The sequence below is a fragment of the Haemaphysalis longicornis genome, unplaced genomic scaffold (assembly GCF_048455015.1).
Source record: "Haemaphysalis longicornis isolate Haplotype H1 unplaced genomic scaffold, Haemaphysalis longicornis Haplotype H1 scaffold_5, whole genome shotgun sequence".
NCBI classification, from domain to species: domain Eukaryota; kingdom Metazoa; phylum Arthropoda; class Arachnida; order Ixodida; family Ixodidae; genus Haemaphysalis; species Haemaphysalis longicornis.
In genome coordinates this window covers 143,805,014-143,820,072 of record NW_027526385.1, presented here as the reverse complement: position 1 = coordinate 143,820,072, position 15,059 = coordinate 143,805,014, and the positions used below count along the sequence as shown (strand labels likewise).

The 15,059-nt window shown below is 46.8% G+C and overlaps 1 protein-coding gene across 2 annotated transcripts in view; it reads left to right on the top strand.

Moving 5' to 3' along the window:
* Positions 1-1,789: 1,789 nt before the first annotated feature.
* The window catches only part of LOC144139425 (uncharacterized), a 51,776-nt gene continuing 38,506 nt past the window's right edge, over positions 1,790-15,059 (top strand). For both annotated transcript variants that reach the window (XM_077671758.1, XM_077671759.1), the window contains exons 1-4: positions 1,790-2,089; positions 4,271-4,390; positions 5,179-5,226; positions 14,529-14,766. In XM_077671758.1, the coding sequence (XP_077527884.1) occupies positions 1,936-2,089; positions 4,271-4,390; positions 5,179-5,226; positions 14,529-14,766 (560 nt within the window). In that variant the 5' untranslated portion in view covers positions 1,790-1,935. The remainder of the gene's footprint in view (positions 2,090-4,270; positions 4,391-5,178; positions 5,227-14,528; positions 14,767-15,059) is intronic.

Here is a 15,059-nt window from a genome sequence, read left to right as displayed (position 1 = left end):
TCAAGTTTTTGTACAATTAAAACTCTTGAGAATAACCATTTTGCTCGTATAATCATGAAAGTTGTAGGATTCGTGTGTACAGCTGTGTCTGCAGCTTGAGCCGGTGCTTTACATTGCAGCCCCTCTGCTAGCAGCCAGACACAAAACATATTCGCCAGTTGCAGAGTATGTGGCTTTACTTTTGTGGTGGTCAGGAATGACGCTAGCACTAACACACGCATGGTCCACTTGTTGCTGCGGAACGGTTGAACCATGTGCAGAAGCCAACGCTTCGTGACAACTTCGGGGGCTTCATTATAGAGAGGTGCATACGTGACACATGTTGTGTCGTCACCTGTGGAGTAGGTACTTAGGACCTCACCACGCTCCACCTTTAAGGTAAGCATGACTGTGTCGCCCTAACCCGACTTAATTTTAAAAAGTGGTCCAGCTGCATCTGACAGTAACTTATTCCTTTGGAGCCACGGCCTACTCTCATCAGTCGGCTCGGGAGTAGAGTGACAGTCTCCAACTGCTTTTTCGCCCGTACTAATGTTATGCGGATCCTCGCTATCTTTAACACTGAAACACTCGTGGACTCTTCACATTCACAAATTCACATATAAATTTAAAATTCTTCCGTCAATTCGGCATGTTTCTTCCGCAAAGCTGCCAAGTGTGCCTTCTTTTCAGCAGCTCGTATTTCTGAAAGCTCTGCGCGCTCGCATTCATGTTCGGAGCCTCTCAAGCCAAGATCCAAGCAAGGAGTTGTTAAGCTTGTTAGAAAAAGACCTGGCTAACTTAACGAAGTCATTGCCTTTCAGTCTCCGCGTATCGAGTCTACGCCAGTATTTCTGAATTCTAGTTTTTCCCCTGTTGTAGATCGTGGAGAGGAGGTCCTGTCTCGGACGACACTCGAGATGGTATTAGTGGTTAGTCATCGGAATCCATCTTGCTATATAGGAAAAGCACCCGAGAAGAATGTAGCGGACGAATACGCACATTTATCGCTGCGGGAAGAGTAATGAGTACGAACCTACAGCGACAAGCGGAATGCGATAACAAACGCTATCCTAACGTCACGACACACCGAAGGTACACAAATTAGGCTAGGATGAGAAAATAGCAACAGTTCCAGGTTAAGTTAAAAGACACACCCGAGATAGGTGAAACGTCTCACGGGGTCCGGCGCACTGGATGCGGATACATTCGACATTCCCTGTTGTCAGGGGCTTTTAGTCGATTACCACGGGAACACCACAATGCGCAGTATTGTCACGTGATGAATTGCACGGTCTATAAGCATCTACTAGACCAGGCTGCCACTGCCTCCTGGGAGGGTTTTCGGGTGACCTCACGACGGCCTCCAGAGACCACGGCTACCGCACCTTGCAGGCAGCCTTCAGAGCCGTTTCTCATCGGATTCCACTCGAATTTCATATGCGCTGCGTCACCCATCACTATCCCATCTTCTTCTTCCGTCACGTTTATGCTTCGCACTATTCTGCTGGCCATACGGCCGGTTCACTTGTGGCGAGATATTGCGCCGCCCATATCCGCAAAGGGCGATTGTCCACGCGTGGCCATCTTATCTTCGTATTAAACTTTCTCGTCGACAAATCCTGCTTGGCGCACAAACTACCCATACCTTATACATCGTAACACCCCTCCAGGGCACAACATGCTTCCTGTATTTGTACAATGTGTGGAGAACAAGAAAGTACTTCAAGTACCAAACAAGCATCGCCTTCTTTCATCAATAATACCGTTACTGATAAAAGAACTCACACACGCTGCTGTATGTTTTCGCGTGGCCACGACGCAGCCTGCGTGCGTCACAACTGATTTCTCCTGTTGGTGCGTGCCACCAAGCGCAGTTACCGCAACGCTGAGTGAACAGAGTAAAGTGCGGCAGGATTACTACGTTTTATTTTCCCAGTACAATTCAACGTTGCAATGCGCAGCAGAGGTTTCGAGGATTTTTCGTTTCTGTCCCGCAGGGGAAGCGACCTTCCTTCCGCGTGGTGGGCCTTGATCCTCTGCACGTGCGTGTTCGTCGTCTTGGCAATTCTGCTAACAGCTGTCGCCTCTACACAATTCCTACAGGAAGGTACGTGTGGCAGAGAGTCAAAATCACTCAAATTTAAAATCACTACAGTGGGATTGTGGATTATTTTTTTCATGCAAAATAAAAACCGGACGGAAGTTAGAGAAGAGTACTACGTATCGCGATTCGGCAATCATTTGAAGGCAAAGATATAAGCATAATAAAAAAACTTTCAATAATGAACAGAAGATCACTATTCCAGCCACGTGATGTACCCGGCAGTCTTTATTCAATCACCTACATGTCAGAAATCCCCAAATCAAATAAGTAAATTAGCTAGCTGCGCAAATATGAACAGCAGCATTATTCAGAACACAATGTGCAAATGCGTTACTAGGGTGTTTGTTTGACCTACCCTACCTGTTGAAGAGTCGGGACTCATTTAGCTAAAGGAACAGTTCTCTCTAACAGCGTATTATGAAACCAATATACCTAAATATTCCCGCGTATGGACTGCGTGCGAGGTCCACGGCGTCCACACCACCGCGCGACGTGTACAAATTCACTATCAACGCTGGCCTGTACACACGCGCCACCTCCATTTATTCCCTTCGTGAAAACTAGCTGCTGATCAAATCGCGTAATGTTAAAAACACTACTTTTACCAAAACGTAGAACGCAAGGCCAAGAACACCAGGCGAAGACTTCACAAAATCAAGGTTCTGTATGGCTTAGCATTGCGCATAGCAACGCCATGGTTAAGCCACTCATTAAAACCCGCTGTGCCATTTGCCTGTTCAGGCGTCGGTAAATAGTTTTCCGAAACCAGAACTCTACAGCCCCATAAAATACATGCAGATTAAACTACCTTACCCCAATACACACATGTAAATAAAGTTTTGCTTGCTCCAACGACGGTAAGACTGCCAATAGCTTGCCAGATGTGGTGTAAGCTGGAGTCTACATGGGGGCATGGTACGGGTGGGTCTAAGGGACGTTGGTGCGTGAGAACATCGTGCAGCGAAAGATAAAGAGAGAATAAACTTTATTACGAGCATTGTAATATGGTATGGGGTCCTCAGTACAGCACTACATTGGAGACCCCTGCTGCCAAGGCCCTTTCCTACAGCCAGAGCATGGAATCGGGACCGGAGTTTGGACCGCTCCTTCTCCCTCTGATTGCGGAAACGGTTGGAGATTCTTTGCAACCCATGGTTTGCCATTCTCCCGTACCATGTGGTACAGGTTGGCCGGAACAGCGCAAACTTTGGACAGCGGGGAAGTATTTTGTTTGATGAAGCAAGTGGAGTTTGGTCGGATGAGGAATGGTATTTGTTTTGGAGGAGCCGGAGGCAGTGCTCCTGCTTCTTCGTTGGAGATTAGTGGGCGGAAAAATAGATATTTCTGTGGTACTTAAAGTTCTCCGTTCTCTTGATACGTTTACCAAAGGATATGCAGTCTCTAATCAAGACCCTCGTGTCACTTGGAGAGATATATCTCGGGCTATGTCGTGATCCGTCATGTTTCGGTGGAAAAAGCGTCCAAAGAGACACCACACCGACCACACGGTTATCTATTACAGAGGCCAACCATATGACACCATTTAGACCATACCCTAGGCAGCGATCACCACATTATAAAGTGTCAAGATTCTAACCAATCCCCTGTCCCCCCGCGCCTGCTCCAAAACTCATATAACCGATTCGGCTGCCTTCCGACAATTCCGTAGTTCTGCTATTTCCAGTGACACAACGCTAGGGGTGTAATTGTTGGTTGACTGGTAATATAAGTACGCAATTGCCGCAAGGCAGCCCAATCGGTTATGCGAGTTGGAGCTTGCGTGGGGAGCTTAGGAGATTGGTTAGATGCTTGCAACTGTTTAACGTGGTGATCGCTGCCTAGGCTATGCTTTAGACGCTGCCTGATGGTTTACCCTGTGTAACAGGTAATCGTGCGGTCCTGTGTAGTGTTTCTTTCGACGCCATTTCCTTCTCGCGTTGGCTGATCAGGAGGTGTCGCTAGAGTGGTAATGATGAGTTTGGCATAGCTCCAGAGGTGCCTCCCTCTATAAAAGACTTTAAACCAATTAAATCTGGCTTGTTTTTTTGCCACGTAGAACCAAGCAATGTGCGATTTTTTTGTGGGTATTTTCCCCTGACTAGCAACCTTCAACTCATTCCTAAGGCCGGTTTTCAGAAGTGGACTGTCACACTAAGTGCCTTATTTTATTTTGCACACTTGCAGGAGACGAAGACGACGCCGCCGGGGAGGGAGTCACCAACGTGTTCATTGGTGTCAAGCCTGAGGCCAACCCTGCCCCCACCAATCCTCCTGCCAGTGATACTACGACAACTACGCTTCAAGGTTTTGGTCTTTTGAGGTTCCTTTTTCATAGACTGCGACGACCTAATTGCCTGATGTATTTAAAATTCTTTTAAAAAAATTGTCACCAAAGTGGTAGCCGTGGGGTCGAATACATGGAGTGTTCGTCTTGCAGGTGAGTAATACAAAGTTGCCTGATACGAAAGGCCCAACAGAAAAAAATGGCGGGTCCTAAGCGAAAGGACCAATTCGCGTAGCGCGAAGCTTTCAACGTGACACCCATACGTTGAACGGAACTGTGGCGTGACATTACTTTAAAAGTGTTACTGTGCTTGGCATGGTTGCTGATTATTGATCACGGGTATCCATTTGCGAAGGCGCAGAGAAATGCGACACGTAAGGCGAAGCATTGAACATTGCAATCCGCCTGGAGAAAATGGCACCAGCTCCAAGCTGCGAAAATGTGATACACACAGGAACTGGGGTTCACCCAGACGCCACCATTGGTAGTCACTGACCCAGCCAATGCATCCTGCGCAGCCCGAGAACGCCAGCGCAAATTTATGTAGCTTTCCCGCCACCCCTCACCCGCCGCAAAGCGCATATTGGCCTCCGTGTTGCTATAGGTGAAAGCTAGCCAGAGTTGCTGGGTGGAAGATAACATCAAGCGCCGGAAGATACCCTAAGGAAGCAACACGAGGGGTGATTAGCAGAAGCGCCCGTCACACCTGTCTGAAGAGCCAAAGAATGCTATGCTTTAAGTAAACCACCAGATTGAAAAGTCCAAATTCATATCTCTGCTTCCTGACACCACTTTATTTCTTTTCAAGGTGAAGACACTGGAGACACTGTGGCGGAATCTACTACTATTAAGCTGAGTAAGTGAGCGATGGCGAATGAACCAAACGGCCAACCTGTCATGAAGCCAGCCACAAACTGGCGGATGCGCAGCCGCTGCGTACGTTTTACGTTATAATCAATGAACAGACGTGAACTTCTAAATGGGAACAGACCACCGTGTAATACTTTTTGTACCGTGGGAGACCGGTTTTCTGTTGGCAGTGACTTAATTTTAGGGAGCACCACCATCATCATCATCATAATGGTCATCGTGGTCATCATCATCATCACTCCTATGCTTACGTCCACTGCAGGGTGAAGGCCTCGGCCTTCAATCACCGACCACTCACTTCCTGCCCTTTACGCGATCGTACTCTGCCTGTTAATTAGGCCACTGTCTGTGAACTCTGTGAATTGAGTTAAAGGCCAACTGCACTCAAACTTTTGACCCCTTGAAAGCACTTTTTTCGGTAAAGTCTGGTGAAAAAGAAAGCAAGATACGACATACAGCAGCTGAAATATGCGCGTAGACGCCGCAAGCAATCAGAAAAAATCCGCAATTTTGAAACTGAAATGCAGCCTTTGATATGATGTTGGAGCCATCTAGCAAGCAGCCAGACGGTCAACAGGTCAAGAACAAGCCTGCGCGCAAGCTCTACGCGCGCACGGGGCAGCAGATGGATGAAGCGTTTGCGGTAGAGGGCTGGCCAAAGGAAGAAACCCCGGACAGCCGGAGCGTCATAGCCGCGTCATGGCTGTTTACGCGATCCGCCGGCAGGTGCGGTGTAGTCTGCGGTGGAGCTTTTCTAAACGCTTCTCACTCACTTCTTAACCAGGCTTTTTCCGACGCTACCCCTCGTGTCTACTCTGACTTGGTGGTACGTACTACACTTTAAAAATATATTTGGCCGAGGTGAAAGTTGAGTGCAGTTGGCCTTCAATGGCCTTCTCCTCGTCCCGTCTCTCGGTGGACACTCTTTTACACTGGTGCTACACCGGCTGTGATGTTGTCGGACGGCATGGACTGCCCAAGTCCACTTGTTTGGCGATCAATGTTGCTACATATACCGCACTTCAGGAAAGCCAACGCCACACAATGGCTTCCAGTAAGCGATGATGAAGGTACGCAAACGCACATCAAGCGCTTCAAAAGCACAACGCTTCCCTTGGGTAGAATCAAACATGGGTTCCTCGAGGTTGAAGCCGACAATGAAACGATGATATTGAGTGCTCGACTTAACGAACGTTCGACTAACCATATCGTTCGGTAGGCAAACAGGGCTTCGGCTGCCCCTAGCCGAGCTAAGCCACATCCATTTTTAAAACAGTCTCGGTGCCTTCACCAGTCAGCACATCTGTAGTCTGTGTGGAAGTACGGCGTTGTGAAATGCATAAAGCTTTTACCTTGTTGGCTTAAACAAAACAATTCTATGGACAGTCATACCTAACTCTCCAGACATAGGTACGGAAACACTCTGCGAATCACCATTTGCTTTGCTCCAAAATAGGTGGCGTACTCAGCCAGCAGACACAACCAGCAGACACAACGATGGTTGTTTGCCTGCCGACTGGACGGTGGGGAAGGTGATTCCGATTCATAAATCAGGAAACAAAAACTCCCCGCTTAATTGCCGACCCATTTCACTTACTAGCATCCCTTGTAAAATACTCGAACATGTTCTTTTTTCACACCTTGTTAATTTCTTAGAATCAAATTCATTTTTTACGCGATCACAGCATGGTTTTCGCAAAAGTTATATCATGTGAAACACAGTATCTTTCACGCATAAGCTTCATGCCATACTTGATCGATCATCATCTGCTGATTGCATATATCTAGACTTTTCAAAAGCATTTGACAAGGTGTGCCATAAACTACTACTACACAAGTTACGTCAGCTTAATATTGAACCGAAACTTCTTGCATGGCTTGAGATTTTTCTAACTACTCGCTCGCAGTTTGTTTCGATTAACAACCAAAATTCTAATAATTCCTTCGTTCAATCCGGTGTGCCACAAGGTTCTGTTCTCGGCCCTCTGCTTTTCCTAATATATATTAATGATTTAACGTCGTGCGTCTCATCTAATATAAATTTATTTGCTGACGATTGCGTAGTGTTCCGAGAAATAATCTGTGACGATGACCTTACCACCCTTCAAACTGACCTGAATTCTATAACGGCTTGGTGCTTAAAGTGGCGCATGGAACTCAATGTTAGCAAGTGTAAATTTATGCGTGTATCTAGAAAAAATAACCCATTACCTGTTTACTACCTTGATAGCATCGCCCTAGACTCTGTTTCTTCCTATAAATATCTCGGTGTTAACATTACAAGCAACCTCACCTGGAACGTTCACATTGAACATATTATTAACAATGCAAACCGCATGCTGGGTTACCTGAGGCGTAATTTTGCTAAGGCACCATCTTCCCTTAAACTACTGTTGTACAAAATACTCATTCGGTCTAAATTAGCATACGCCCCGTGTATTTGGGATCCTTCTTGTAACAATCTCATAAACTCACTTGAAATGGTACAAAACAATTCTGCCGGTTTCATCCTGTCTAACTATAACCGAACCGCCAGCGTAACAACAATGAAATCTACCCTTAACCTTCAATCCCTAGCAGTTCGACGTAAAATTTCCCGACTTTCGTTGTTCCACAAAATATTTTATCACCAACATCTGCATGAAGAACTCATTTTGCCTCCATTGTACGTTTCTTCTCGCCTTGATCATGCTCACAAAGTCGGTATTGCATCAGCCCGAACGACCGCTTTTTCTCAGTCGTTTATTCCCCGTACGTCATTAGAACGGAATCGCCTTCCCTCTCCTACAGCAACCATTGTAAATCACACGCTTTTCAAAAATGCCATAGTCAACATTGTGTAATTCTTGCTTGTTGTGTACAGTTAAGCTTGCTTGCTGCGTTTCTTTTTGTTTTGCCTAATTTTGTATAAGATGTTTGTTTGATATGTATTTCTCTCGCTGCTTTTTTTTTGTTATTCTTATGAATGTACCCACTCCCCTCTATAATGCCATTGGTCCTGAGGGTATTACTAATAAATAAATAAATAAATAAATAAATAAATAAAGGCTCCACATTGACAGGGAAGACCGGATCAGAAGCTGTTTTTTTTTTATTTAGTGAACAAAAACACAGATGTATGATGCAAGGAACCGGACAATGCATCGGGTTTTCCGTGGTAGCTGAGGGCGCATATTTTTGTTATCCGGGGTGTCCCAGCTAAATGCACCCAGAATTAAAAGAGCTGCAAAGGAGTTACTTGGACAAAACCTCGTGCATAATGTTTGCAGTACTGTAAAGTACCGGACAGTAGTCTTTTCGTTAATGAGGCCTAACTAATTGTAAATAATTATCTAACTCAAGCAGTACTCCCCTAATCGTTAGGTTGTCCATGAGGCACTTGTAGTTACCCATGAGAGGCTGTAATTTCAGGATTTTCGGCGACAAACTATCTGCTCATTCCTTTATTCTGTCTGATAAAGAATCCTTGGAAATATATAAAATACCACGTCACGGCGCTCCCGCCTGCCTAGTAAAGCAGCGCCCCATAATTAGCTGATTGAAAGCAACTTCTTCACGTGTAACCCGCCCAAAAAGACCGCCTATCACTTTGTTAATGGCATGCAAGGAAGGAGAAGCAACAACAATTATTGTGGGGCCCGTGTGACAGATAAAACCCAAACTCCATCCAGATTTCTTCTTGTTTTCTTTTCTTCATTTCAATCTGGCTAACTCAGAAGCAGCCTGTTCCAAGCCATTGCTTGACGAGGTGGGCGAGAGTGCCGTCACGTTGTATTTTATATTTCGGGGCGTTTTTTTTTATCTGTCACAGTAAATGGGTAGGCAATTAGGCGCTGAAAATACCGTAGTTAGATGCCTCTCGTAGGTACCTACAAGTGCCTCATTGCCTTTTTTTTAATTACAAGAGCACTTCTCGGGTTACGTAGTTAACAATTAATTAGGTCCCAGTAACGAAACAATTACTCTCCGGTTCTTCACAGGAATCGAAACATTATGCACCAGCCTTTCTTTGAGTAACGCCATTCCTCTTTTAAAACGAAAGTATTTTAGGCCGGGATACCCAAAACTCACTGACGTCGTATCGGTCACGGAAATGCCGTCAAAGAAATGCCATCGCCAGAAAAAGTTTCGTTGCAGCGGTGGCGCTAGGTGTCGAGCTCACGATCAATCTGCCCACAACGGAAGGTATTAAACACTCTAACAACTGTGCGATGACGTCATGCCCGTATAGCTGTACGATCGCGCCTAATGTTCTTCCGTGTAACTTGTCCAATCAGATGGTGCTGCGGTGTAGGTGAGGCGAAGCGATGTAGTGTGTCATGACGCTGGTGAGCGCCGATAGTTTTGCGCCGCGATAGGGCAGCGTGTGGCAGCAGAAGCTGCTCTGTTTATCCGTCCTCCTCCTATGTGAATCGCCGCTCCGCTTGTGGAACGGCGCCTTCTCGTTCCACAAGCTGACTTCCTCGCAACGCAAGCGTCTAGCATACACGCCACGGTGCAGGACCAATGTGGTCGCAACTTTGCCTAAGCTACCCGCCAGGATGACGTCGCTCGAAGAGCACACCCACAAGACTGCTGCGGACCCGCAAATCATGCTCCTTTCGCCTTGGCGTACTGTAATTGCACCAAACGATTCGCTGTCAACCCATTCGGTTTCATTCGCATGGTTTGCTAGCGCATGCAGCCTTCAGTCTAATCTACGCAAAGCTAAAGCACGTGCAATCCAGTGTTTAATGTTTATGCGTCTAACGGTGCCACACCGATGAAATACAAGTAGCTATGTGCAAGTTCGCATCGATGCACAATAAACATTCAAAATGCTCCCATGAAGGCACATTTCACACTCCTGTTTTACTGGTTCCTGTGGAAGAAGGATCAGCCACATTATTTTAAATCGTGGTGCATGATAGCTGGGACACCCTGTATATACAACCTAATAATATTTGCAGTACCTGCCAGCGATTTTCAGTAAGTGCACATCAACTCCCACTACACTAGAGAAATTGAGGCATAAAATTGCTTGAATGTATTGCCCGTATTGTCCGTTCCTTCAGTCTCTTTGCCATAATCTTCCCTGTTATCCTTCCTTTGGGACACAGCGCTTAAGAACCCGCTCCTGTGGTTCGGCCTCGTCCCTCGCACCTGTACTCGTTGTAATCGGGAGAACGAGGACGACACCGAGGATAGAGCGAGGAGTAAAGTGGGGGAGGAGAGAACAGCGAAAGTGCGAGGAGGGTAACACCAGAGTAGCCTGTGCGTCCTGTGTTCGCCCATGACGCAACCACTTCCTTACACGAAGAAAGTGCTGCCCCGGAAAGAACCACCTCGCGCCAACGCCAAAATCCAGGTGGGCGCGGACACTGAAAGAGCAGCTGTGCGCCATCGACGAGAGCGGTGCAGTTCACACTGGGCTCAAATACGCAATAGGGCATGTACTAATCGTCAGCGACGTCAATTTTTGAAATCTGCCATTCAAAGACGCCCTTGTTGCTTCGACCGGCTTTCTTGCTTGTTACAAAATTTTCCTGTGCAGCAATTTTTTTCTCTTCGGTTCGCGGTCATGCTAAATTTATCTTATGCAAGAAAGCATGATTAACAAATTCGATTACTTTGCTATATCTCCAACTTCGTTTTTACCTCGAGTCAGCCCAGTACGCGTCATGTATTTTCACAATGAATTTGTAACGTATGCCGCTACAACATTCTTTCTCATTCATCGTCATGTAAACGTATCAATTACTTCGTTCACTATATTTCCGCATTAGAATCAATGTGTAACTTACGTGATTGCCTACAATACATAAAAACATTTTTTTAATAATACTACCCCGGACACGAGTGGGAATTCATGGGATGAGATGAATCCATAGCTCAGTAAAGCTTGATGCTGGGCTAGTTGGTGCAACATGCTTTTGAAGATAAGTTGCGCTTGCCGTAGACCCAGAAACGGGCACTGAAAAAAACGTAAACTTCTACGAGAAGACAGCGCAATAACAACTGGTTTATTTGGAACGACACACACACACACACACACACACACACACACACACACACACACACACACACACACACACACACACACACACACACACACACACACACACACACACACACACACACACACACACACACACACACACACACACACACACACACACACACACACACACACACACACACACACACACACACACACACACACACACACACCACACACACACACACACACACACACACACACACACACACACACACACACACACACACACACACACACACACACACACACACACACACACACACACACACACACACACACACACACACACACACACACACACACACACACACACACACACACACACACACACCACACACACACACACACACACACACACACACACACACACACACACACACACACACACACACACACACACACACACACACACACACACACACACACACACACACACACACACACACACACACACACACACACACACACACACACACACACACACACACACACACACACACACACACACACACACACACACACACACACACACACACCACACACACACACACACACACACACACACACACACACACACACACACACACACACACACACACACACACACACACACACACACACACACACACACACACACACACACACACACACACACACACACACACACACACACACACACACACACACACACACACACACACACACACACACACACACACACACACACACACACACACACACACACACACACACACACACACACACACACACACACACACACACACACACACACACACACACACACACACACACACACACACACACACACACACACACACACACACACACACACACACACACACACACACACACACACACACACACACACACACACACACACACACACACACACACACACACACACACACACACACACACACACACACACACACACACACACACACACACACACACACACACACACACACACACACACACACACACACACACACACACACACACACACACACACACACACACACACACACACACACACACACACACACACACACACACACACACACACACACACACACACACACACACACACACACACACACACACACACACACACACACACACACACACACACACACACACACACACACACACACACACACACACACACACACACACACACACACACACACACACACACACACACACACACACACACACACACACACACACACACACACACACACACACACACACACACACACACACACACACACACACACACACACACACACACACACACACACACACACACACACACACACACACACACACACACACACACACACACACACACACACACACACACACACACACACACACACACACACACACACACACACACACACACACACACACACACACACACACACACACACACACACACACACACACACACACACACACACACACACACACACACACACACACACACACACACACACACACACACACACACACACACACACACACACACACACACACACACACACACACACACACACACACACACACACACACACACACACACACACACACACACACACACACACACACACACACACACACACACACACACACACACACACACACACACACACACACACACACACACACACACACACACACACACACACACACACACACACACACACACACACACACACACACACACACACACACACACACACACACACACACACACACACACACACACACACACACACACACACACACACACACACACACACACACACACACACACACACACACACACACACACACACACACACACACACACACACACACACACACACACACACACACACACACACACACACACACACACACACACACACACACACACACACACACACACACACACACACACACACACACACACACACACACACACACACACACACACACACACACACACACACACACACACACACACACACACACACACACACACACACACACACACACACACACACACACACACACACACACACACACACACACACACACACACACACACACACACACACACACACACACACACACACACACACACACACACACACACACACACACACACACACACACACACACACACACACACACACACACACACACACACACACACACACACACACACACACACACACACACACACACACACACACACACACACACACACACACACACACACACACACACACACACACACACACACACACACACACACACACACACACACACACACACACACACACACACACACACACACACACACACACACACACACACACACACACACACACACACACACACACACACACACACACACACACACACACACACACACACACACACACACACACACACACACACACACACACACACACACACACACACACACACACACACACACACACACACACACACAGAACAACACAGAATGCAACACCAAATTGGAGATAGACCGGCTTCGACCACCGCTATCTTTTTATCTGTATATTTCACCCATCTGAATTCCCCTCCCCATCTATCTAGAATTTGGTGTCGCGTTCTGTGTGGTTCTATATATATCTTTTTGTGTCGTTGCGAATAAATCAGTTGTTAGCGCGCCATCGTCTCGTGAAAGTCTACATTTTTTCCTGTGCCCATTTCTGTGTTCACAGCAAGCGCAACTTATCTTCCAAAGCATGAATTTATAGTGCAACGGTGTTAATGGTCAATGCCCACAGACAGGACGAACTGCGCGAGCCAAGGAAACGAGTGGACAGAGGCATACTTTTTGAAGGCCGATTACAGCTGTGCCGGTGCCTACTGATGCGGTGCATCTTCTTCTGTAAATATTGTAAATATACCCTCTCGCGTGTCCTGCCACGTATCAGTAGGTTCCTTCTTTAAAGCACCCCACTCTCAAATACCATTTTGATAAAATTAACAGTTCTATTACATTCATTTCCCTCCACTTACTGGACGATGGTTAAAATCACCTTTAGTAAACTATCATTTGTAGCGTCACGTAAATGAGTCGAAGTTCAAGCTTTACAGCCCGTCACAGCTCAACAGAGAGAAACATGCAGTGCTCAACGTCACTGTTTACATTGCAAATTCAAACAGTTCACTTACCCTTTTTCAATCCTTCCTTTGCCCAGACGTCATTTCAAATCCACCAAAGATCTACTCAATGCTGTGCACCGTTTCGGCGGAGAGGGACTTTAAGAATCCGCCTCCCGACGGCCTGTGCGACTTCACGTTCTTCGACTCCCTGTACCACCCCACTGTTATCAAACACACGGTACTCACCAGACCACCAGGAGGGACGCTGCGAGACCTGCTAGACGTGGCTCGGTCAGCCTCCAAGACCCAGTATGGCGTCTCCATCAATACCTTGTGAGGGCGACGCCTGGTTTGCCTTTTCATTTCTCGCACGGCTTGCATGGAAAGGCATGCGTCGGGTGTTGTATATCATAACTAACTCTAGTTAGAGATCGGTATTCTAATCACCTACGTTTATGGTGGCCCTCGCTGTCATTTTTGTTTTGTATTTTTCCAGGTAAAAGGCACGGGACAACGTAAACGGCGGTGGTTGGAAAGTTTTTTGCCTACGCGCAGTTTATGCAGTACGCAGAGCTTTGCCATGGCCTGAATCCTAAGTTACCAAGCATTGCCTAGTGTTAAAGCAC